Genomic DNA, 22,922 nt, shown 5'->3' with positions numbered 1-22,922 from the left:
CATCTGGGTGACAGCGGGCTCTGCCTTACCCCCGCCGTGCCACCGGCACCCTGAGGCCGGGAAATCGTTGCTGTGTCCAACAGAGCGGAAATCTGCCCCTTTTGGCCCAGGCGAGGCTGGGGGCCGAGGGCAGCTCGCCCGGAGCCGGCTGCAGAGCCGGGCGGCTTTGCCTCCGCTCGACAACTTCGCCGCGGCCCCAGCACCGCGAGCGCCTGCCCGGCATGCCCAGCCCCTCTCCTGCCTGCGACCACAGCACTGGCACGGCACAGCCACCTTCGCCGGATTTTTAATTGCAAGTCAGGGAGAGAGGGACAGTGAGGGGTCAGCGATGGAGAAGGCCTTGGCCCTGAATGATGCACGGAAAATTCACGTGCAGGGTGCGGAAGCTTTTCCAGAAATGCACAGAAGTACAGTGCTGCCATAACTGCTGCAGACGCGCTGCGGTGGGGACGTGGCCGTGGTACCAGCACGAGCCGCGGTGACTCAGAAACTGCCTCCCGGGAGCAAACCAGAGGAGGAAGCTGGCGCCTTCTTGTTGCTCGTAAACAGCGCAGCGCTTTAAAGCGAGGCCTGTTTTAATTCACCGAGGTGCCCTGCCGACGCTGCAGCGTCCGTGAGGCTGAGACGCTCCAAGAGGAGGGAGGGCTGCAGTTAGCATGGCCGTGGGCGAGATGGGCCCAGCCAGGTCCAGCGCTGATTTTTGGAGGAGAGGATCTCGTCTGCAGACTTACCCTAGTGCCGTGAAGTGGGATTTTTGCAGGTGTTTCCTCTTGCCCACACGGCTCCTCTCCGGCGGGGCGGTGAGCGGGAGCAAGACCGCGGGGCTGTCAGCATGGGCACCTGAGGAACGGAGTTTGCAGCATCCTGCAAACACATTTAGTGGTGAATCCTCAGCGGGATAATTGCTGTCTTTGCAGAAGGCAGGTTTAATAAAAAGAAATAAGTAAGGCATCTTTAAAGGAGAGACAAACCCCATCCTGGGGGCAAGGCAGGCAGGTGAGTAACAGGGCCCTCAGAGCAGCTGCCTGCCCAGCCAGCTCCGAGTCCCTGGGCAAACCCAGACAGCCCGGAGCCAGCGGCAGGGCTGCTCTTAGCCACGCTGCCGCCACGAGATGCTGCGCAGGGACAGGGGGTGGGTTACGGGGTGCCGGGGCAACACTGGCTACCCACCCGCAGCGTGTTGCGGAGCAGGATTGCACCCACGTGCAACAGGGCTATGGGCAGCGAGCCCGGTGGCATCAGCCTCCTGGGTGCACAGGATGGTCCTAGCAGAGCTGCACCTTGAGCTTGTTTTAGAGAGTAAGGCCAAACCTTTCTCTGGCAGTGGAGCCAGTAGACAGCGTTTCATACGCATCGCTCGTGCCTCCCAAAAAGCACCCGAGCCGGCCTGACGCTCGGTTATGGTAACCTGGCCTGGAGGTGACACACGCAAGGGCAAGGGTGGCCCCTTCTGCCTCTGAAGGTTCTCTGGGAGCTCTGGGGGTGCAAGAGCACCTGGGACACTGGTGGCCCTGGGCCATGCAAGCTGTCCAGAGGGACTTGGGGGTTATCAGGGCATGACTGAGCACAGCCCAGCAGCCACCGCTGAAGGTGGAGAGAAAGGCCCTGGCCATGCAGTGGGTGCTGGGTGCAGGGGCATTTCCCACCCCACCGCAGTGCTGGTCCTGAAGACAATTTGGGGCAGCACGGACCTAGCAAATGCCTTCACCAGGTGTCTGAAGCACTCACCTTCCTGTCAGCGGCACTTGGTCCCCGCTTTGAGCCTCCCAAGAGCGACCTTCTCGGGGACATCCTCACCATGACTGTGGTTGCATCAGAAGAGACTTGGCGGAGGGCAGGACCCGCTGCCAGGTGCCGCTGGAGCCAGGAAGGCCGGGGCTCCGTTACACTTGGGCTCCTTCTAAATAAAGAACATCAAGTCATACTGGCTCGAGCTGCTGGCTCAACCCGGGAGCCTGGAAAACTACATGACATCATCTGGGTACTGCTGACAGGCGGTGTTTCCACTCAGACACCGAGCGCAAGGGTTTCGGTCACAGAAGAGCGCCGCAGGGGAGCAAAGCTAAGCCACTGAAAAACATGGACGGATTTGGGAACCCCGGACCCCAGCAGTGCCTCAGCCCCATGCTGCGGGCAGGGAGGGCTTCAAGTCATTAATTGTGCTCATGAGCATCATCTGCATCTACTGCCACTGAGCGCAGGGCGTCTTGCAGAGCAGTGCCCGGGGTCCCTCTGACGTCTCCCAGGTGAGGATGCCAGAAGAGGAGGAAGGCTGCCCGTCCTCCTCTGCCCAGGTCCCAGGGGCAAGGTGCCATGCTGCTGGGCTGTAATTTCTGAATTTAAGGGCACAGCCAAGAGCTGCTGGAGGCTCAAAAATAAGAGCAGGATGATGTCCTCAGCCATGATTTACACAGGGCAGCTTGGAGGGTGCAGATGCCAAACACATTCACAGGATATTCCATTATCAGAACGGGCTGGTGGGAGAATTACAGCCTGGTGAAGCAGGAGCAGAGCTAGGACCCAGATTTCCCCCATTCACCAGATCAACCCGGACTCTGCCTTCCCATGTGGCCTTCAGCAAACTGCTTATCTTTGCTCCAGGTTGCCTGTTTGTAAAAATGGAGATGAATGCAGGTCTCCTCTGACTTGCAGAGCTCTCTGGATTCAGTGGAGCTCATCCTGATCTGCAGGGGTACATGGGAAAGAAGAAGAAGAAACCTCAAGCCCAATAATAATAATTACTTTTCTCCTTCCCATGGGTGTTGTAAGGATTAGCTCATTTTTAGCAAAACTCTCTGTAAGTGCTAAGCATTATTAATGTCTTGGATTGCTCCAGGAACAAGTGTGGCTTTCCAGGGAGTGATGGGTTTTTTCCTTTGCTGGCATGGAGCTGCAGTAACACCGTCACAGCCCAAGGTAAACAAAGTCCTATTTCTGTTAGGCTTAGGGCACAGGGCAGTGCCTGCAGTAGGAGAGTGACCCTTACCTCTTTCCATCAGTGCTTTCTGCCTTGGAGAGACGAGGCTCATTCTTTCAGCCCAGGCTCTTGCGTCAGTGCACAGCCAACATGACTCTTGAGTTACACCTATACAGGTGAGTTAAATATGCCCAAGACCAATCTCTAGCATTGAGTCTAAGCAGCATAAAACAGCCCGCATCCATCCCATTAGACCCCCTGGCATGGGGGACTCCCTCCTAGGATGCTCTATGCAAGCAAGTTGAGCCAAATGCAGGGCCAGGCAGGTGGCAGGGCCCAGGAGCACACTCATAACACCATACACTTTCAGCCTGGTGTCCCAGAGCAGGGTCCCCCCAGGCCAGAGTCCCCTCACAGTCATCTCCTGGGAAATGCTGGAGCAGGGGGATGAGCTCAGGTGCCTCCATGCCATTCATGTGTCCCCAGCCCAGGATATTCTGCACAGCAGCCGAGAACAGGAGCCCCCTCTGAAGGGTCTCAAGGAGCTGCTGGACCAGGACAGCCCCACGAGGGGCCTGAAGGAGACCCCAGCAACGCAGCACCCTCACCAGCAGGACATCCTCCCACAGCATGGAGCAGGAGCTGGACACAGGGGTCATGGCAGTCCCAAACATACCAAGTGAGGAGCCAGGTCCAGCCAGAGGTCCCATCACAGCATCAGGGGACACAGCTGTAACACAGCTCCAAGGTCCATCCAGGAGACAGGACAGGAGATGGGGCCCAGCCTGAGCTTAAATGGAGCTTCTGGCCCTGGGGTGGAAGGTGCAGGTGAGGTCCCAGGTGAGGCCACTCGGGGCAATCAAGGCCTGTTGGTGCCCCCAGGGCCCTGGCATATGGTTTCTCTATGCACCTGGAGGAGGGTATCTCCCCTCCCGTGAAGCATGGAGAAGGAATGCACCCCACGTAACGCTGGAAAGCACTGTGCCCACGGGAGGCGATAAACTCTCCTTTCCAGGCTCCAGTACTGGAAAAAGGTCTGGAGTCCTCCCAGGAGGAGAAACCACCTTGCAGCTACCAGTGCAGGGCACGTTGTCTACGTCCTCCCCCAGGAGCCCCCCAGGAGCTCTCCGCTCAGGGGCACAGGGTCCAAAAGCACCTCCCCCTGCCAGACCCCGCCACCACCGCCTGCACAGCCTAGGAGCCTCCGGCCGGGGACGTGGGCGACTTTCAGCGACTCCTTCTCCCCGCACCAGCGCGGTTGTGGCCCCTCGGTGGGTGGCCGCAGCCCCGTGCGGGATGGCGCAAAGGTAGAGGCAGCGCCGACTGGCCCGCTTTCAAAGAGGCCACGAGCTAAATAAATAGACGGCAGCCTATTTCAGTGGCTGCTATATTTAGCACAAGGAACATTTATTTATAGGCTTGGCAGCCGTTCTGAGTCAATAAAAGCCCGAGAGCTGGAAAAAGGACGTTCCTGGGCTTCTCATTGCAAGAACGGTTCCTGCCGTGCACCGTCCTTCCCGCTCCTGCGCCCGCTTGCAGCCACCTTCGACTCCGACGGCTCGTGGACGCGAGCTGGGATGCAGATATTCACGTGTGCCTTGCTGTGCCAAGCGCTAAGCGTTATTCATGTCTTAGTGGCACAGCACTTATTATATTTAGCTCTATATAATGTAATGACAGTGGGATTTAGCCAGGCTTGTGGCTGCAGCAGCTGACGGGTGGTGGGTGCTGCTTTGGCACTGGGGGCTTCTTGGGAGCACTGTCCCCGCGGGAAATTGTCTGGTGAAATGGAGCTGGGAAATGGGTCGGGAGGTGGGAAAAGCTCATGGTTTTGGGTTAAATCAGTCCCCTTTGCGTGGCCGGGCGAGGCGGTGAGACCTGGGGCGCTGGGAGCCCTGCTGCTGGTGCCGGGCTGGGCCCCGTCGAGGGAGGCGGCAGCCGCTTTAGGAGCCTTTGCAAAGGGCTGTAGCTGGGTGAGTGGGCTGTATTTATACAAGACAACGGGATTTAGCTGGGCCCGTGGAAAACTGCCTTGGCAACTGGTTTTTGATGGATGTCACTGCCGTGTTTAAGTCAATAAGCGCTGCAGCTTTCTGGAGCCGGAGCTGCAGGGAGCCTCCCCGCGCTTGCTCCTCTCTCCAAGGTAAACTCGCTGGAGGGGGAGCGGGGAAACGTTTCCACGAGAGCCGTCGGGTGAAATCAGCTCCGCAGCGGCCGGCTGGTGCCCAGGATGCCACCGACTTGGACCCCGAGCAGCCCACGGCCCTCCGAGCGGGGCCTCTGGGGGGTCCGGGTGCGTTCCCAAGATGTAGCTATAACACGCAGCAAGCGCGCGGCGTGTGGTCCTCGCTGCGACATGGCCACCGTCACCCGGCGCCGCAGCGGGAAGGTGGGAGTAGAGTGTTTTTATTTAGGGGCTCAATATCCCGTATCGTAGTCATATGGAGGGAGATGATGCATATTTCTGCTTTGAACTTGCCTAGCTCCCGCTCGCCCCGTAAATGCTCGTGGGTACGTCTGTGTGTCCAGCCTTGCACCAGGCCGGGTCGATGCACGGGAGCATCCCTCAGCCCGGCCATGAGGGGCCACCCCAACTAGGAGCCTCCAGCCCTGCCCGAACGGGTCCGGTCCTGCAAAAACAAGGCCGACACCAGCTGTTAAAACATCTATTTGGGCATTTATTACAACACGTTGTTCCAAAATACAAAAGAAAGGAAAAGAAAGAGAGGGTAAAAAAGCACAGCTGCTTACAGCCTCCGGTAATAAATAAGTAACGACGAGGCAGGGGCAGGGTGTCTCTCGCGGTCCGGCCAGGCGGTGCCCGGATGCTCTCCCGGCTCGGCAGCGCCGGCGCGTGCCGGGCTCTGCCGACGGCCACGGCCACGGCCCCGCCGCCCCGAGACGCCCCGGGAGGGCGTCCCGGCCGCCCCGCGAGCACGTGAGGTAGGAAGAGCGGCGCCTGGCCGGGAGCCGCGGGAAGGGCTGCCAGCGGCTCCTGGGTGCAGGATAAAGCCTGAGCGGGATCGCGCTGGGGCTCTGAGCAACGGCATGATGAGTTCAACACAGCGCAAGGACCAAGACCCTACCTGCGACAGCTCAAAGCCCGGGCAGGGACAAGGGGCTGTTTCTCGGCTGCTTTGGGAAGGGCAGTGTTAAACCCCATCCATTAAACTGAGTCTTCCCTGGGCTGGCTCGTGACAGAGGGAGTATTTTACGCTGCGGTGCAGAAAGGGGTCCTTTCCCCTTTCCCTGATGTTTTCTCCTGGTTAGCTCTGACGCCGGCCCTGGGTCTGGCCCAGGATGTGCTGTCCTGGGGCAGAGAGGGCGTCAGGAGGACAGGCGAGCCGGGAAGACCCAAGGGGTCTTGCCAAAACTAGACTAAGCGGGGCCAGAGCCGGCGCGAGCAGATCACGAAGCCACTTGGGGGGAAGAGGCGCTTTCTAGGTGCAGCCAGTAGAAGAAGGTGAGAGGACCGTGACCTGGAGGGAGCCGACCCCATGAGCTGGATGCCTGGCCCACGCTCCTTAGAGCTGATACTTCCAGCTTCAAGCTTTCGCCATTTAATTCACCAGTCTTGGTGCGAGTGCGTTCTTGCCCTTTGCAAACACGGATGGACTCCAGCTGAGGGGGGGGGGGGGGATTCACCGCAAAGGAAGGCAGGACTCAAGAGACTGCGTCTTCCCGGGGTTTGGGAGCCTTGCATCCTCAGGGAGCACCACCCTCCAGCTCCTGGGCCAAGCGCTTGCCAGCCCTGCGTGTGCCTCCTCCGGCCCGGGCCCGCTCGCGAGCGGTGCCTAAGGCAGCCCGGGCCAGCCAGCCCCAGGCGGGCAGCGGCGAGCAGAGAGAAGGTGCGACGGGGCCTTGCATTTATTCACGACAGAGAAACAAAGAGCAACATACAAAGAGTAAGAAGCAAAAAGTACATAATCATAACCATAATAATCATAATAATAATAATTATAAATACTCAAATCTATCATTCATAGATTGCAATGACAACACTGATAGCTTATTATCATTAGTATTAAGAATGGTAGCGGAAACAGGACGGGGGGGAGGGTTTCTTTTGGGCATAATCTTCTAAGGGGCAGACGCGAGAGGGATGAATGTCCAACGAAACAGAGACAAAGCGCGAGGGGGAGAAGGGCCGGGAACGCGGCACGAGCGAGGGGAGCGCCGGGGCCGGGGACAGGGGCTGCCTGACTCGAGCCCCTCGCCCAGCATCGCCGACCCGACCGCGGCCACGCCGTGCTCTTCCTCCCCGCGTCGCCCAGCCGGCCGCGAGGCGGGTGGCGAGGGAGCCGCGGGGAGGGACGTCGTTTCCAGCCTAAGGGAAGGCCGTCCAAGCGCTCTGATTTGGTCCATCGGGGTGGAAAGCCCTGTCCCCGACCGCGGGCACGCAGCCGCCGCGGTGGGTGGTCAGGATTGCCCAGGCCGGAGGGACACTGACTCTGCCCTGTTCTCACGTACGCCACCACGGGACCCTACCAGTAGGTGCTGCCTCATCAGCTCCACGTAGAAAGACAATTTTGGTTGCAGTGAAGCTTTGGATCGGGCTGCCAGGCTGAGAGGGCCCCTAGAAGAGCTTGGCTGGCAGACGATGGGCAGCAGCCAGCCAGCAGACCCATCCTCACGATAGCTCACGGGTCTCTGATACCCCGGTGTGGTCTGCTAGGCAGAGCTCGATTAAAAAAAATCATTAAAGGTCACTGCGAGGCCCTCAATGACCCTGATGGCTTTGGGTCAGTAGTGGCGGCAGACGCTCAGGCAGGGAGGTCCCTTCATGGGGTATTTTATAGATGTGGCTTTAAAATATTCCACAGGAGAGGGCTTCTAGCGCACAGGCCCAACGTAAAGGGGAAGGACGCATGGGAAGCACATCAAAACTAGGTTGCAGCGGTGGGTCCTCAATGTCTCTTGGCAAGTTACGGTCTACGAGTCTTAAAAGGTTGCTCTCTGCATTGGTTTCTGAGGAGAAAGGAGGGTCACCTCTGCGCCGTCTCCCGCCCGGCTGCACCCTTCTGCTGCCCTGTTTTTAGCAGAGGACCTCAAGAAGTCACCTAGCTCCCCCCTCCACTGCCCACCTCTACACCCACACTGTTCCTGCCGGGCGTCTGTGTGAGCGGGACTTAGCTGGTCTACGCTGACACCAGCCCTGGAGGACGGGCTGCGCCCGCGCGACGCGGAGCAGCGGTCCGCCAGGGACGACCCCCGGCAGAAACGCGCGTGCTTGGTAAGGGATGGTCGGGAGAAGCGGCGTCCCTGGGGCTGCTGGCCCCGTCCCGCAGCCCGCCCGGGGGCTCTCGTGCCGCGGGGGGGCTCAGCCACGTACGGACTGGCCCCCCGTGGGGAGACTGGGAGGAACAACAACAACGTTGGCCGAAATATAAAAGGGGGGCTAAGAAAATAAGGTAGTCGGCCTTTTGCGGCCAGCAGGGAGAAAATGTTCACGTTTCAGTGAAGATACAGCACGAATGATGGGGAGAAAGGGCAGGGGGGCTGCAGGTGGTCGAGAGGGGAGGAAGCTGAAGGGGAGCCAGCAACTAGCGGGGGCGAGTGGCTAAAAACGGAGCAGGGAAGGGCTGAGGGGCCCTGGCGAAGCCGTCGTGCACCATCAGCCTCCCAGGCCGTGGGGCGGCTGGGTGCCCACCAGCTGCTCCGCGTCGCCCACCCCACGCTACCCAAACCGCTACCCGACCGCCTGGTTGGCAACACCGAGCTGGTTTGAGGCTGGAGGAAACAACGGGTGACGGCGTGCTTTGGGGAAGAGGAACGAATGCCAAATCTCCCCTTCTCCGCAAAAAAAGCAAGGGGGGCTGCTGGATGCAGGGACTCAGCCACCTCCCTCCATCCTCCGCCATCCTGAGCGCACCTTGGGGTACCGGAGGGAGCACGTGGGGCCTCCCAGCATCTCGCCGAACTGCCCCACTGGAAAGCAGAAAAACCAAAACCAGCTTAAAGCCAGCAATAAGCCTCCAGGGAGGCTTGCGGGACTTGGGACAGGCGCAAAGCGAGGGACGGAGGCGATGAGGGAAACACCCATCTGCAGCGACTGGACCGTTACTGTATTATTGCAGCTCCTCACGCCCCTGGTTCGCGTTAAGTTTTAAACCTGAGATCATTTATTTTATCACATGTAGTCTGATTTCAAAGATAGAAACGAACAATGAGAGTAGGAAAAAAAGGAGAGGGAAAAACCGTGCGGATCCAGAGAAAGAAAAGGGCTCCCGGGACGACGCAGGACGCAGACGCGCAGACGGCAGGACCCTGAGCTAGGAGCTTGCAAACCAGCCCGGGGCCTCGGCAAACCGGGTACCGTGGCCCTGCCGGCGCCGGGACCGCTCTGTGCTCCCTGCCCGCTTCGTCCCTCACTCTTCCAGGGGGACACGAGCATCCTTCCCTCCGCTTTAGGTCCCTGCCTCCTCTCCCTCCTGCACGGAGGAAGGCCAGCCCTTCACGCCGCGCCGGGGGAGGGAAGGGGTCTGCGGCTGGGACGGGGAGCAGCAAACAGGGACCGAAAGAGGTAAAAGAAGCGGCAGCAGCTTCCAGAAGAGAGTTTTCTGGCTCAGTTTGTGTCGTAAGAAGATTTTATGGTTTGTTTGCTTGTTTGTTTCTAGAAAAAGTGCACAGAAGCGTTTTCTGTCCCCTTTTTGCTGTGCCCGGAGGGAACGGGGGGGAAAAAACCTTTGTCGTCGACATAAGCTATAGAAGGAGCCACAGGCCTCAGATATTGCTTAGAAACTCGTATTTCAGATTTAAATACCATACACAGTAAAAATAGAGCTGAAAGTACCGCCCCACATTGTCTGCAAATCATTGCCAGAATGAACAGCTTCAATAAATTAAAAACAAAACAAAAAAATCGAAATATTATTTACGTCTCAATAAAAATCGCAGTAAAACCATTTACCTTTTTCTTTGTGTGTGTGTTTTTTTTTTATATTATATATAATATATATTTATATATGTATAGGGCTGCTCCAGTGCAGCATTTTTAGGATACGTAGCCAGAGAAACAGGGGGGAGCATGCTTAGTGCGCTGGGGCAGGAGGAAGGGGAAGGGGCGCACGGGGTTTTCCCGCGGCTCCGTCCCCGCGCGGCAGCACCCGCGCGTGCCGAGCGCGTCCCGCGGGCCGGGAGACCTCCCGCGGCTGCCCGTCGGCAGCGAAAGTAATTTCTGCCTCCTCCCGCTTGGATTTTACACGGAGATTTCGGCTGCAGAGCCCCGCGTGCCGCGGCTCCCCGGCGGTCGGGGGCGGCTCTCCCACCGCCCCGGCGAGCCGCGGGGGGACACGGGAGAGGGACGGAAAGGGGTTGGGAGCGGGAGGGACACTAAGCATTCACCGTTATGTTTCCTGACTTTGGATTCGTTCATCTCTGCTTTTCGTTTTGGCGTGCGTGCTCCCGAAAACGCACGCACGGGTATAAATACTCCCCCCCCCCGCCCCCGTCTCTCCCCAGTTTAAATATCCCCCCACCCTTGCTCTCCGAGTGCCCGGGATGGATGTCAGGACACCTCGATGATTTCCATGCTGCCCGAAAAGCTAGACTGTTTGCCTATTTTGCCCAGGTCTTCCCGGGACCTGCCCTCTGACATGGTCTCCTCGAACTCCATCTGGCAGCTCCTCCTCTTGAACTGCTTCTCGGCGCTGGCGTCCTCGTGCCAGCTGTGACGCCCGTCCCGCGGCTCGGCCCGCTGCTTGTCTCTCAGTCTGATCTCGCAGCCGCCCGGCACCGCGCCGCAGCCGAACGAGGGGTAGGAGGCGGCGCCGGCAAACAGGGCCCCCCCGCCGCCACCGCCGCCGCCGCCGCCGCCGCTCACGGCCGAGTCTGTGCCAAAGTACCAGGCGCCCTCCGAGGAGGGGGTGCTCGGGGACTCCAGGTGGACCCCCCACGGGCCGACGCCGGTGCCGGTCGGCGTGGTCGCCGGCTGCACGGGCTGCTGCCCCACGCCGGGCAGGCTGAGCCGCAGCGTCTGCTTGAGACTGTCCTCCGCGCCGGTGCCCTTGTGCGCGGCGCACACCCCGTTGAAGTTGAGGCTGAGCCCGTGGGCGGGGGAGCCTGCCTGGTGCCTGTGCTTCCGCCTTTGCCTCACCTTGGCCTCCAGGAGGAGGTCCGGCCCGCTCGGCCAGTCCGGACTGTCCGGCACCGGGGAGAACTGGCACACGCCGTTGGGTCCGGACGGGCTGTCCAGCTTGCAGAGCTTCGGGGCTTCCCCCGTGTCGGCGGGGCCCGGGACGTCCTGCCTCAGGCCCGGGGAGTAGGCCGACTTGATGTCCAGGGAGAAGGAGCGTTTCAACCGGTTGGTGTCTTGAATGCGCTCTGAGGACAGGTGCAAGCCGTTGAGTCCTTGCTGCAGTGCTGTGGGCGACAGGATTTTAGGAGCTCCCGCCTGTCTCTCGGGGTCACTGTGGGAGGGCGCTGAGCTTGTGCTTTTCGATGTCTCCTCGGCCTTCTCTGAGGTAGGTGGTGTGGAGTGCCTGCTGCTCTCGGGCACCTCAGCCGGGTCCTGCTGCGCATCCCCCTCACTCCGATCGCCCTGGGCTTTCAAAGCCTTGAGGAGCTTCAGGCTCCTCTCATACTCCAGGAGCTGGCCCAGGAAGTTGAAGTTGGGTGAGATAGATGGGCGCCGGTCTTTAACAAACCTGCCGAGAGATACCAACAGCCACGGTTGTCACCTGGCCTTTCACCAGGCCACCCCTACTCTCTTGGCCTTTCTGGGGAGAGGAGGCATCGTCCAGCGCCTTCTGCCAGACCCTCAGGAACAAAGGGGTCTTGGGAAACCGTGAGGCCTCAGGATGCTCTGGAGCTAAAGCTAGGCCTTCCCAGACTCTGTGAATTTGGCCTCCTTCCTCCAGTTTGCTGCCCCCAACCTTCCTCATCGCATGCACTCTGTGAAGGGGCAGCAGGGCTTGCTTACCCCAGGCCTCAGCTAAGATAAGCCAGAGCTTCAAGGAGCTGCAGGCCTCTGTCTGGGCTCAGCCTGCTTTCCCTTGCTGGAGGGAAGCCTATTAGCACAACCGCTCCCTGTCATCTGGGGGCAACTCACCTGTAGGCATCATCTGACGACATACCCATGGTCTTCATGATGTAGGCGATGGCGATGGTGGCCGATCGGGAGATCCCTGCCAAGCAGTGCACAATCACCTGGCAGCTGGACACCTTGGCCTTGTCTGGAGCACAGCAGAGAGAAAGATGTTGATGCCGTCAGAGATGGTGAGCCAAATGACTCTAGGCTCCCTCTCCAACCCTCAACCTCTACATGTGAAAGGGAAGGATTGTGTAAAGTAAGACCGTAGAGGAAAAATGAGCTGCCTGGGTTTTAAGGGCTGAGGTGGACAGGGAATTGGAGGGTCAGTAACCATCATAACAAAATCTCACCAATGAACTCAATGGACTTGTCCAGCCAGGGAAGCAGCTTCTCACAGTAGTTGTCATTGACAGGAATGCGCATGAAGTGGCTATCACAGATGAAGTCCGGCTTGGGACAGGAGTTGCTGGCATTGAGGACATAGCTTATCCCATTCTGTGTCATCAGGTCCTGGTGAGAAAAAAAGAGATCAAACGATGAGCTGAGTTCAGAGAGCAGAGTGCTGCAGGTCTGCCTTTCCGCACGCTCTGCTGTTGCCCATGCGAGTGTTGCCTCCTCCGGCTCTCCCACTGCTGCTTTGGCCTAGCTGACCACAGTGCAGCAGAGACGGGCGGGGGAAGACAAGCCCATTCGGATGACACAGGTTTGAAACTCAGCAGATTCTTTACTTTTGTCCCTCTTTGGGTAGACTAAAGACTCTTGGAAGGAGGTCCCAGAAGGAGAAAAAACAACCCCAGTATTGGAGGGACAATGGTAAAATAAAAGAAAAAGACCAGCAAAAAGTCTGGATGAAAGCTTAGAAAGCATGACCTGAAGGACAGAGGGAGCATTTCACCGACAGAGTTGGGAGAGTTATCAGCAGGACCATGCATCCACCAAATTCAACCCATTTCTTTGCTCCCAAACCTCACAGAAACTTATCAGTTCTCACAGATTTGTCAGTTGTTCAAAAGTCTCCAATGAACAGTTGCAGGCTGAGTTCAGCCTGCAAGAGGCTCACGTAAGCTACCTCCTGCTCATTTTGGGTATTAGCGACTGATAACTCAGAACATGCACTTTTTTGGCTGGGATATCTATAGGCTGCAAGAGGAATGATCTCTTCCCTCATTCTGACCCAGGAGTGAACTGCTTTCTGTGACTTTTCTGCTTCATCCACTGAGCCGCCACCATCATTGCCCATATTTCTGACTCAGTGAAACATGATGGCGCAAGGGAGAACTTTAGCAAGGAGGATCCGAAGAAAAATTGCAGTGAGGGAGCGAGATGCAACGTATGAGCCATCCCTCGGGACACGGGCTTGCTGGGTGGGCATCGCTGCATCCACGCCAAGCTCCATGCCTTCCTCCCCAGGGCTAAAACGAGCTTCACCCACCTGCAGGGCTGACTCAAGTTCATGGTTAATCTGACCCCTGTCCCTTTCCCCTCCAGTCAGATTATGTATAATCTGTATAACTCAAGGGCAGATTAGGTACAAGACAAGGGGGAACATCTGTGCCAACTGCTAGGTCTCAGTGCCTGGCCTGGAAGACCCAGAAGGAAAAAGGAAACATGGGGACAAAACAGCCAACCCGTGGAGCTGCCACATGGGATCTCGCCTAGCAAAGCGCCGGGGAGGAGAAACGTCACTGCGCTCGCCCGTGTGCGACCTCTACGCTCGCCCCGGCTCTGGAACCTATGGGCAGAGCTGTTGCCGAGCCACTGCACCGCAGAGATGGCAGAAAATGAGTCCCCAAAAGATGAGTGAAAACCTCGGAGGAGGAGAGGAGGGAAGAAACCATCAATTTGACTGCCGGACACGGACTCCGCTGGAGACCGCAATGGGATTTCAGCCCCACGTCCGCGGGCCGCCGGTCCCCGCTTGCACGAAAGCCTGTCCCCGGCGGCTCCGCTGCAGCCCGGCCTCGGCTCCTCGGAGCCGGCCCAGCTCCCAGGCTCACATTCCTGGCATTTTTCTCTTTCATTTCCTTTTACTCCCTGTATATAATTTCTCTTTCCCTCCTTTCTGCCTCCACCCCCACTGCCGGTCGGACGCTTGTCCCCTGGCCCTCTCCCCCCTCGCCTTCCCCAGGCGAGGACGCCGGACTGGCTCCCTCCTGCCCGCGGCAGGCGCCCATCGGCATTTTAACTGCGATTCCTGTTTCTTTCTTCTCGCCTTTATTTTTCCTTTAAACAAAATTCCTTCCCTGGTCTGACATCACCGCGCAGCCGTTCCAGCACCTTTAAAGGACACGGCCCCTTTTTCCTCCTCTCTCCCCACAGCAAATCTTTGCCCGTTTTCAGGCCTCCTGAAAAAGTGCTCTGCTGCTGGCCATAGCCGCCTACCTCTGCGCTCCCGTCGTGGGATGCCCCGGCTTTCTCCCCCTCCGTCCGGCTCCCAAGGGCTTTCAAGCCCTCAGGACCACACCGAAGCTCAGCACCACCATTTTTCTGGGCTCTGCCCATGTGCTCTGCGTCTTAAGCCTCCTGGTAAGGTCCAACTCCACATGGTCCTCGCCGGAGAGGAGAGGAGGCACCACCACCCTCTGCCCTTCGCGTGGCTAAAGGAGTCACAGTGCAGCCCTCTCCCAGCCAGGACAGGGCGCAAGGCGGACGTGCTCCCCACCCCGGCAGGGCCGTACCTTGTTTAAGACGTCTTTCTGGGAGCCCAGGTAGAGATGCGGCAGGATGCGCGTGGGGCCGACATTGGCCACGGGCAAGCACGGCTGGGAGATGCTCATCGGCAGGATGGCGGCCGGCTTCCCCTCGCAGAGCCCTGGGAAGCAGGACGAGAAGGTGGCGAAGCCTCCTGCAAAAGAAAGAGGGACGCTGAGGGTGCAAGCACCGAGGCTGAGACTGTCCCTCCTTGCGGCACAGCCAGGACCCGGCACTCCGAGGGCTGTGGATGAAGCTGTGGTAACACCACTAAGGACGGAGTTTTGAGGAGCAAAAAGCCAACAACCATCGTTAATCGACCCCAATGTGTTGTGATGACCGCAGCACACGTACAGGACAGGACAGAGCCAGCTCTTGTTTTCCTGCCACACTGGATATCAACGTATACGTGAGCCAGGTGACACCTTGCACCCCCCTCGCTGTTTGCACCTCCATTCGGATAGCTCTGCTCGTAGTGGCAGGCAGGAAAAGTCCTTCTTTTGGCCACCTATTACTCTGAAGACCGTCACGTTCACGATTTGTTAGCAAAAACCGCCCGGCGGGATGACGTGAAGGGCCAGCGACACCAACGCGCTCCAGCAGCACGACGCTCCCCAGGGTCACGGCAGGCAGGGTCGGGCACGGGGGTCCGCTCGCGACTCGCAGCAGGCACCAGCCCCGTCTCCCCGGGGCTGGACTTCTGCCCGGCCCTGCCGAGCTTGTGATTTCTGAGGAAATCGCGGCATCGCTGCCGGCAGCCTTCGCGCGCGGGCCGGAGAGCTGTCACAGCCGTGCGATCTGCCCGTGGCGCCAGGCGCAGGCTTCCCGTCCTCCCGCAGCCGAGCGCCTGCCTGCTTCACGCGGCTGCGAGCGCGGCGCTAATTAGAGAAGTGAGTCTGCAAAAACGGAGAGAGGGACGTAGCGGAGGTTTTGCCAGAGGGGATGCAATTTAATTTCTTTTGAACAGATTTCCTAGCAATTTTTTTTCACGGCCAGACGTTACCGAACGTGACAGCAAGCCGTGCCCAGTTTACCGTGCCAAGCTGGTCTGCAGTCACATCCATCTCAAAGTCCAATATTGAGAGAAAAACCCCGGTTGCGGCAGCGGCAGGTAGAACATGACGACCGAAGCTACCAGTGCTGTCTGGCACCGTCAGAAATACGGCCGAAATGCAAACGCACCGGCCCGCAAAGCAGCCCCCCCTCGAACAGCAGCAGCACTGCAGCAGGGCAGCGGACGTTGCCACGCTCGCCTGCCAGGCAGCTCCGGGAGCTGTAAAACCTTAAAGGACGGCCGCACGTCCTGGGCGGTTACATAAGCGCGCTGCTTATCTCATTCTGCAGCCTCGTGCCTTGTGGCTTAGGGAACCGAAGGGACCTGCCTAAGAATAGTGGCGGAGCCCGAAACGGGAGCTTGAGCCTCCGGCCTCCCTCCCTGCGTGCTGGGGCACGACGTCGCCGAATATAGCGTTCGGAGAAGGGATCGCGAAACGGTTCACGATAAGCGGTGGGGACCCACGATGGCCCCTCTCCCCCAGCCATCCTGCTCCCCGGGCTAGAGCCAGGCAAGCGGTGGCACAAGCTCACTCCCCTCGAGCAGAGGGCATCTGGGGGACAGCTTGGGGCAACAGCGAGGACCTTAGGCTGTGTCAGCCCAGCCAGCCCTCCCAGGGGTTTCCTAGATAGTACAAACGACTAGATAGAGCTGGACATGACGCACAGGGCTGAGCAGACTTTGGGGGCTGACTCTCCACGGGACCTGGATGCCTCCAGAAGCTCACGCTCAAAGTCCTAGTCTCTAACGTGGCAATCCCCGGCCCATCTCTGCAGCCGAATGACACATTTCAACAGGCCTTTGCTTAGGACATTCCCACCCAGCCTCTCCCCGCTCAAGAAGCAGGTCAGGTCTGGGCACATTCCTGGTTTCCCTCTGAACTGGGCAGGGTCTCAGCCCTTCCTCTCCAGGCACCTGGTCCTCCACCTCCTCGCCGCCTGCAAGCCACCGTGTCCTGGTGTCCAGCCCTCTGTTCAAAGAGGAAAGCAACCTCCAACCAACCTCTCTTTCCTCCGCTCTCATGTCTTCCTGGCTGGCTGGCAGTTAGCGCAAGTCTCAGCCCCAAAACCTTGCCAAGCTGGGCAGGGAAGAGTTAAGGCACCTTATCTTCCCCAGCACTTCCTCTTCCCTGGCTCCTTCCGACATGACATCACCTCTCAACTGGGACATTAAATCAGAGCGAAAGAAGGAGGCCCAGCACAGGTGCACGGCAGCTCTGGTTACGGCTGCTCCCTGGACGGCGTCGGCATTGCCAAGCGGCATAAATCAGCGGGCCGAGCGCGGCGCGCACACGTGCGGGCCTCCCCGCCGCCCCGCTCCCTCGCGCGGCCCCGGCCCCGGCACCGTCCTCGCCTCGCCCGGGCGAGCGCCGGCCGCTCCGAGGGAAACCCGAGCGATGGGGCCCGGCGCCGGAGCGGGGCGAACCCCACCCGGGCCCGCCGCTCCAGCGTGCCAGGCGTTTTTAGGAAGCCGGGCAGCTCTTCCGAGTGATCCCGAAGGCAGGGAATGTCCCTGGCGGGGCTCCAGCGGCGCCGGGGCTTTCCCCTCCGTACCCCGGGCTCGGAGCGGGAGAAGCGCCGAGCCCAAAGGGCCGAGGCCACGGGGCAGCGCGGGGTCTCTCCCGCCCGGCACGTCGGGAATTGCTCGGGAAGGATGCGCGTTGCACAGGCGGTGGGCGGTTCGAGCTCTCCCGTTTCTCCCCGACGCTCCCCGGAGCCCGGCGAGGGCTGCAGAGCCGGTCCCCCACGCTGCACCCGGCCACGGCACCGGCATTCCTGAGGGCTTCCAAAAACATTCCCTGCAAAATCCAATGTTTTCCTGCCTTCTACAGTTACCTGTGTCAGGCAGAGGTGGGGCCCAGGAGGAGGGGGGGTGTGCAAATGCAGGGCCCCCCGCCAGAAGAGGGGACACCTCTGCTGCTCTGCGGCAGCTGGAGGAAGGCAGAGCCAGGAGGCAGCCCCTCCCAGGGCCAGGCCCCCGGCCGTGCTGGGGAAGGAAAACCAGCCCCCGATTTTGTGTGTGGGGGGTCATTCGGCAGTTCTCCAGGAGAAATTAAAATCCTCGGTGGCGTCCAGCCAAGGGGCTCCAGGCCGGGCCAGACAGAGAGCAGCTTTGGGAGGGGACAGAGGGCCGGGATGCCCTCGGAGGAAAGGGGGAAACTGAGGCACAGGCTTGTGCAGTGACTCGATACCGCACATTTTCTGACCAAACATCTCTGACCACCCCCAGCGAAAGCAAGGTCACCAGGGGGGTGGAGGGCTGCAGGGAGAGGGCACCGAGCCACCCCCCCCCCGCAAGCCCAGCTACGAGCCCGGGGGAGATGCCACACGCGGCTCCGAACGAGACCCTGCCGTACCACCGCTGCCGTCACCAGCGGGGACAAACCGCCCCGCGAGAGGCCCGCAGAAGTCAGCAGATCTGTCCAGGCTTGCTGCGGGCACGCGGCGGTACATCGGCCACGGGAAGGGCTGGACCATTAAGGCAGACCTAGCCTAGCCGCTGTCCCCAGAGCCGGGGCAGGGATGCGGCGTGGCACTGCTCTCCCGGTGGCAAACCCCAGCCGCGGAGATGTGCAAGCCCTTGAGGATTTGATTCCTCTGGGGGAATCAAAGGGAGATGTGCAGCAAGCCAAGGCTACCCCAGGTCCCTGCCACTATAAGTGGGAGAAGGTTCCAGCTTCCTGCCCTATGTCCATGCCATCCTTGTAGGCTGGAAGCATGAAACGGAGACAGGGAGCGGCGGGGGCAACCTGGCTCGAAAGCTTTCTGGCCTGGTGTTTCCATGGCCTTGATCCAGCTCCCCACAGACTGCAAGAAAGCCCTACCGGGGCGAGAGCTGCACGGTCACACGGGCAGAGCCTTGCCCCTGAAACTGCCCCACAGGAGAGCCATGGGTCTGTCCCCAGTGCCAGGAACGTCCCCAGCCCCACACATCTCTTAGAGACCTCCTGGAGAACAAGTGCTGCAAACCTGAAGCCACCTGAGCTGCAGAAACGCGGCCTCTTCGCCAGCCTCGCACGCACGCAGCGCAGCGCATCCGACCCAAAGCCCCCCAGCACGAAACGGGGAAGAAAAGGCGACATTTCACCCCAGCGGGCCGTCAGCCTGCAGCCGCGAGGAGGAGGGAAACAGGCAGAGCAAAGCGAGCTGCAAACCCTCCCTGGGCCAGCTGCCACCTCCTCACCCCCAGCTCGCAGCCTCGGAGCAAGCAGGGGACCCACGGGGTCTGCAAAGCGCTGGATTACAGCCCGCCCTCGTTGCCCCCGTAACGAGGTTAAGCAGCAGCTGCCGGTGCTGCCGGGAGCCCGGCGTCGCAGGTCCAGCTTTCGCCGCGGCCTGGGGTCCCACCTGCCGGGTACCAGCTCTGCAAGCCCGGGGATGCTGCTTTCGCGCCCGCGTCCTCGGCCGGCGTCGCCCCCGGCTGCTGCTCGCCCCGGCCCCGCGACGCCCGGCACGCGGCAGGAGCGGCTCAGCCCAGCGAGCCCCAGCGTCTCTGCAGTGGGTTAAAGGGAAGGGAGGAAAGCCGAGGGGCCGGCCGCTTCGCACGTCGTTCCCGGAGCCTCCGGGAAAACCCCTCTTTGCAAAATCCCTGCTTCTCGTGCTGGCCGCGCCGGCAGCGAAGCCGGGCGGCGTGATGAAACGCCGCTTACTGTCACCCTTACTCATCGCGCTTTGGGAAGTTTCGCGGGTTCGTCAGAGCTTCCTGCTGCCTGGGAAGTTTGAGTTTTTCCACCGCCAGCATCCTTGCTGCTGCTCCCTCCGCGGCCGCCCCGCGCTCGCCTCCTTTGCTTTCTCCACCAGCCTATGGAGCTAGGGGACCTGCCCCCCCGCCAAACCTCTGGCCGAAATCGGCACGAAAGCTCTTGCTCAGCCCTCGTATTCCCCCCCACCCTCCGGTCCGGCTTTCGCCCTCCCTCCATTTGGCACCGCATTTCATCACGCCATCGCGGGGTCCTTTTTTCCAAGCAGTTGGTATGAGCAAGCAGATGAATCAGCCCTATTACGGATTCATGTAAATCCCCCGTTTCCCCAACTGTCAGCTCCTCCATCCCAAACAGCTTGGGCCCATCTGCTGCCGAATCCCCCTGCCACCTCCCAACCTGCGCCGCCCCTCGCCGGCCTCGCGGGCTGCTCCCAGGCCCCCACGTCCCGCCGTCTCCCACCGCTTCCTTAAAAAAAGGAAGAAAAACCCCGAAAGGAAGCCCTCCACCCACACAAATACACACACACTCCCAGAGCTGCTGGTCCTGATTTTCCTCCGGTGACTCTGCCTGCTTTGGACCAGCCTCGCTTGTTCTAAGTAAAGAAAAATGTGTCATTTCCATGAGTGACTTATTAGTAATGACACCATCACTGGGTTATGTGGTTCATGCCACAAAAACCTGTCAAGCACTTTTAGCAGGCTCCCATTTTAAGTGGTGGCGGAGGGGAAGTTTCTTGATCCAACCGTTCGGCAATCTAGGTCATGCCGGGCTCGGCATATTTTTAAGCTGCTTTGGCTCATGTCTCCTTCCTCCGCTTGCCCTTCACCTCGGCACTATGGGGGGCAACAGGGCGAAACCCCTTTCTAAAAGCAGTCATTGCTGAGACGGGAGCGTTGCATCCGCGCGGAGGCAGCCCGCCACCTCCCTCCTTCCCGCACTCTCCTCCGCTCCGGCTTCGAGTCGGATGCCGGATGCCGGCATCGCCACGGCCGCCCCTGCCCGCCGCAGGCAGCCCCTCACCTGGGTCGAGAAACTGCCCCCTTCTTGCACCTTAATTTCCCCGCAGGTCCCTGCAGGACCAGGCTGCAAATCTCTGCTTGGAAATTCCTCATGTCCCCCCCTCCGAACCGCTCTCCGAGCTCCTCCGTCTCGGCGCTGGCCGGCTGCCTGCTCCCTTTGCACCGCCGCCGCCGCCGCGCCAGCCCCCTGGTCCCCCTCCGTGCCCGCCGGAAGGAAAGGCTGACAAACCTCGCATGTCCCTGCTCTCCTTCATCCTCCGCACCCTGATTTTCAGCTTCAGCTGCCTCTCGTGCACGTCCGTCCAGAACTGGTCCTCGGAGGGAGCAATCATCACGTCCAGAGGCATCCGGGCTGCGGCTCGCGCAGGCACCCCTCGCCCTAGCGACACGGCAGCCGGCGGGCGAGAAAGCGGCAAAAACAGCCGCTTCTCCAAAAAAAGCAGCCGGAGCCAAGGCACGGAGAGCCTCCCCCCAGCTCCAGCCTTCGGGGCGAAGGGGAAAAAACCCAAGCCGGAGGGGCCGGGGGGGCTACCGGGAGCCCCGCTGCCAGCGCGGCCGCCCGCCCGCCTCCCGCGCCGCGGCTCCGTGCGTGTGCGGCTCCGGGGCCAGCCGGGATGAGCTCAGCCCGGGAGCGTGAGCGCGGCCGAGCCGCCGCGGCGCGCTCATAGCTAACGGGTCAGGCATGCAACCGCATTCCTTACTCAGCGCACAGACACGCAGCGCCGCTCCGCTGGGCTCGGCTCGGCTCGACTCGACTCGGGGGCTACGCCGCTCGCGCAGCGCTTAAAGGCGCAACAGCTCCTTTCCGCCCACCCTCGGCCACCAAAGCCCCGCGCGATCGTGCCGCCTGGACACGATGCAGCTGCGCTGCCCCAAAGCCGCAGCTTCTGCACGAAACGGACCTCAGCACCAGGCTGGATTTGGCCCGGGGGAGTTAATTCGGGGACAGAAGCGAGGAAGCCCTGAGCTGTGCAGCTGATGCGGTTTGCAGGTGCCCATCACCATGGTGCCTATCGCTGCGCGGCTGGAGAACAGGGCTTTACTCCAGCTCGGAGCAGTCCTTCCTCCTGGGTGAAGGGAGACGTGGAAACCGCTTGGATTTAACGAGCCCGTTTCCCCCCGCCGCCTCGGGCATCAGCAGTGAGCAGGAGTTTTGCCTCGTAGGGAGGAGACCGCTTCCCAAAGGGCTGCCCTGCTTTACGGCTACCCCGTTTTTTGGGGGGGGGGATTTACTGGGAAACGGTGTGTGATCAAAATCGCGTGCCAAGGAGGCGGCTGCCCCTCTCGGCAGCCCCGCTGCAGCCGGTGGTGGGGCTGGCGCCCCTCGTCCTGCCCCGGCGTGACCAACGGGCACCCCGAGCCGCGTCGTTCAGCTCCGAACGCCAGCGCGAGGAAGGGAAATGCCACGATCACCACGTCACGGCGGGGAAACTGAGGCAGACCAGACTAAACAGCTTCTCCCGGGTGCAGCAGGAGGCTGCTGCAGAGCAGACCTCTGAACCTGGCTGCCCGGGGTGGGCAAGCTCTCTCACCACCGGCTCGTCTTTACTCTCCGGTCCTTGGTGCCTCTCCACCAAGGCCAACGCAGCGACCACGAGCCAGGCACCCCCGAGGACACTCAGCCTGGAGGGGATTCGCACAGCTAGAGGCGAAAGGGCCCCAGCAGCCGGGGGTGAGGGGCTCTGGCGATGGGCTGCTCGCGTCTACGCAGAAGGCCGAGCCACACGCCCAGCTGGCACGCAGCCGTGTGGGCCAGGGTTATTCGCTCCGGTCCCCGAAGAGCAAGACCGTCGCCTGCAGGAGATGCACGCGCTGCCGCGGTCTCCGCCGGTGCAAAAGCACAGCGAGAAGCGACGCTTATGAATGGTCTTTCCCAGTCCCACGGGGGCTCAATCCATGAGCCGCGATTTCTGACGCAGCTGGGGGCTGCTGCACGGTCTCCTTGCATTTATCCCCCCTCCCGCCCACCCCTGCTGCTCCCCGATACGTCCCCACGCAGCTCGGCACCAGCTCGCTGCTCGGCACCAGGCCTCCAGCAAGCCATTCAGGATTATAGTGGGGGGGGGGGCATGTATTGTGTCTTTGAAAACCAGAAGCTTTATGGGCTGAAAAACCCAAGGCTGAGCCATATGTGAGTGACTTCAGTGTTTTTCCTTTGAATGACATCACATGAGATGAGGTCATCGGCATTAAATGCGCGCTCTCCCCGCCCTCGCCCCCACCCTCCCCGCCCCGCGCGGAGCCAGCCTGCTAACGAGCCCTGTTGTTGTAACGAATATGGCTTGATGATTATCAGATGTGGGTCAGAGGTTGGCTAAAATTCAAAGCGTGCTTGAACGAGATGGGGGGAAAAAGAGGAGCAGTGTCTCCTCCGTGAGCCCCGCAGGGAAGCGGCTGCCCTAGCTGGACCAGGGTGCTGCTGCCTGGCTTGGTGGCCCGTGTGGGCTCCGTCCTGCCCAGCAGCTCTTGCCCAGCTGAGAGGGACAACGATGCAGGGAGCGCTTGGC

The 22,922-nt window shown here is 60.5% G+C and overlaps 1 protein-coding gene and 1 long non-coding RNA gene across 8 annotated transcripts in view; both read right to left on the bottom strand.

Moving 5' to 3' along the window:
- Positions 1–1,750: 1,750 nt before the first annotated feature.
- Positions 1,751–3,723, bottom strand: LOC112978932 (uncharacterized). 2 transcript variants are annotated; one of them, XR_010389625.1, is made up of 3 exons: positions 3,594–3,723; positions 2,987–3,085; positions 1,751–1,900 (listed from the first exon to the last, which is right to left on the bottom strand). It is a non-coding gene; the product is annotated as an uncharacterized LOC112978932 (long non-coding RNA). The 2 variants fall into 2 exon arrangements; XR_003258052.2 differs by lacking the exon at positions 1,751–1,900 and adding an exon at positions 2,368–2,684.
- Positions 3,724–5,574: 1,851 nt separating this feature from the next.
- The window catches only part of DUSP8 (dual specificity phosphatase 8), a 53,715-nt gene continuing 36,367 nt past the window's right edge, over positions 5,575–22,922 (bottom strand). For 4 of the 6 annotated variants that reach the window (XM_064513151.1, XM_026092778.2, XM_064513152.1 and 1 more), the window contains exons 4-7: positions 14,627–14,793; positions 12,299–12,458; positions 11,967–12,090; positions 5,575–11,562 (exon numbers count right to left, since the gene is read on the bottom strand). In XM_064513151.1, coding sequence (XP_064369221.1) covers positions 10,425–11,562; positions 11,967–12,090; positions 12,299–12,458; positions 14,627–14,793 — 1,589 coding nt within the window. In that variant the 3' untranslated portion in view covers positions 5,575–10,424. Of the gene's footprint in view, positions 11,563–11,966; positions 12,091–12,298; positions 12,459–14,626; positions 14,794–19,354; positions 19,545–20,644; positions 21,169–22,922 lie in introns of those variants that run through there. The other 2 variants (XM_026092780.2, XM_064513153.1) reach the window with 2 other exon arrangements.

This window comes from Dromaius novaehollandiae, chromosome 5, assembly GCF_036370855.1.
Source record: "Dromaius novaehollandiae isolate bDroNov1 chromosome 5, bDroNov1.hap1, whole genome shotgun sequence".
NCBI lineage: Eukaryota > Metazoa > Chordata > Aves > Casuariiformes > Dromaiidae > Dromaius > Dromaius novaehollandiae.
This window is presented reverse-complemented; position numbering and strand designations above follow the sequence as displayed.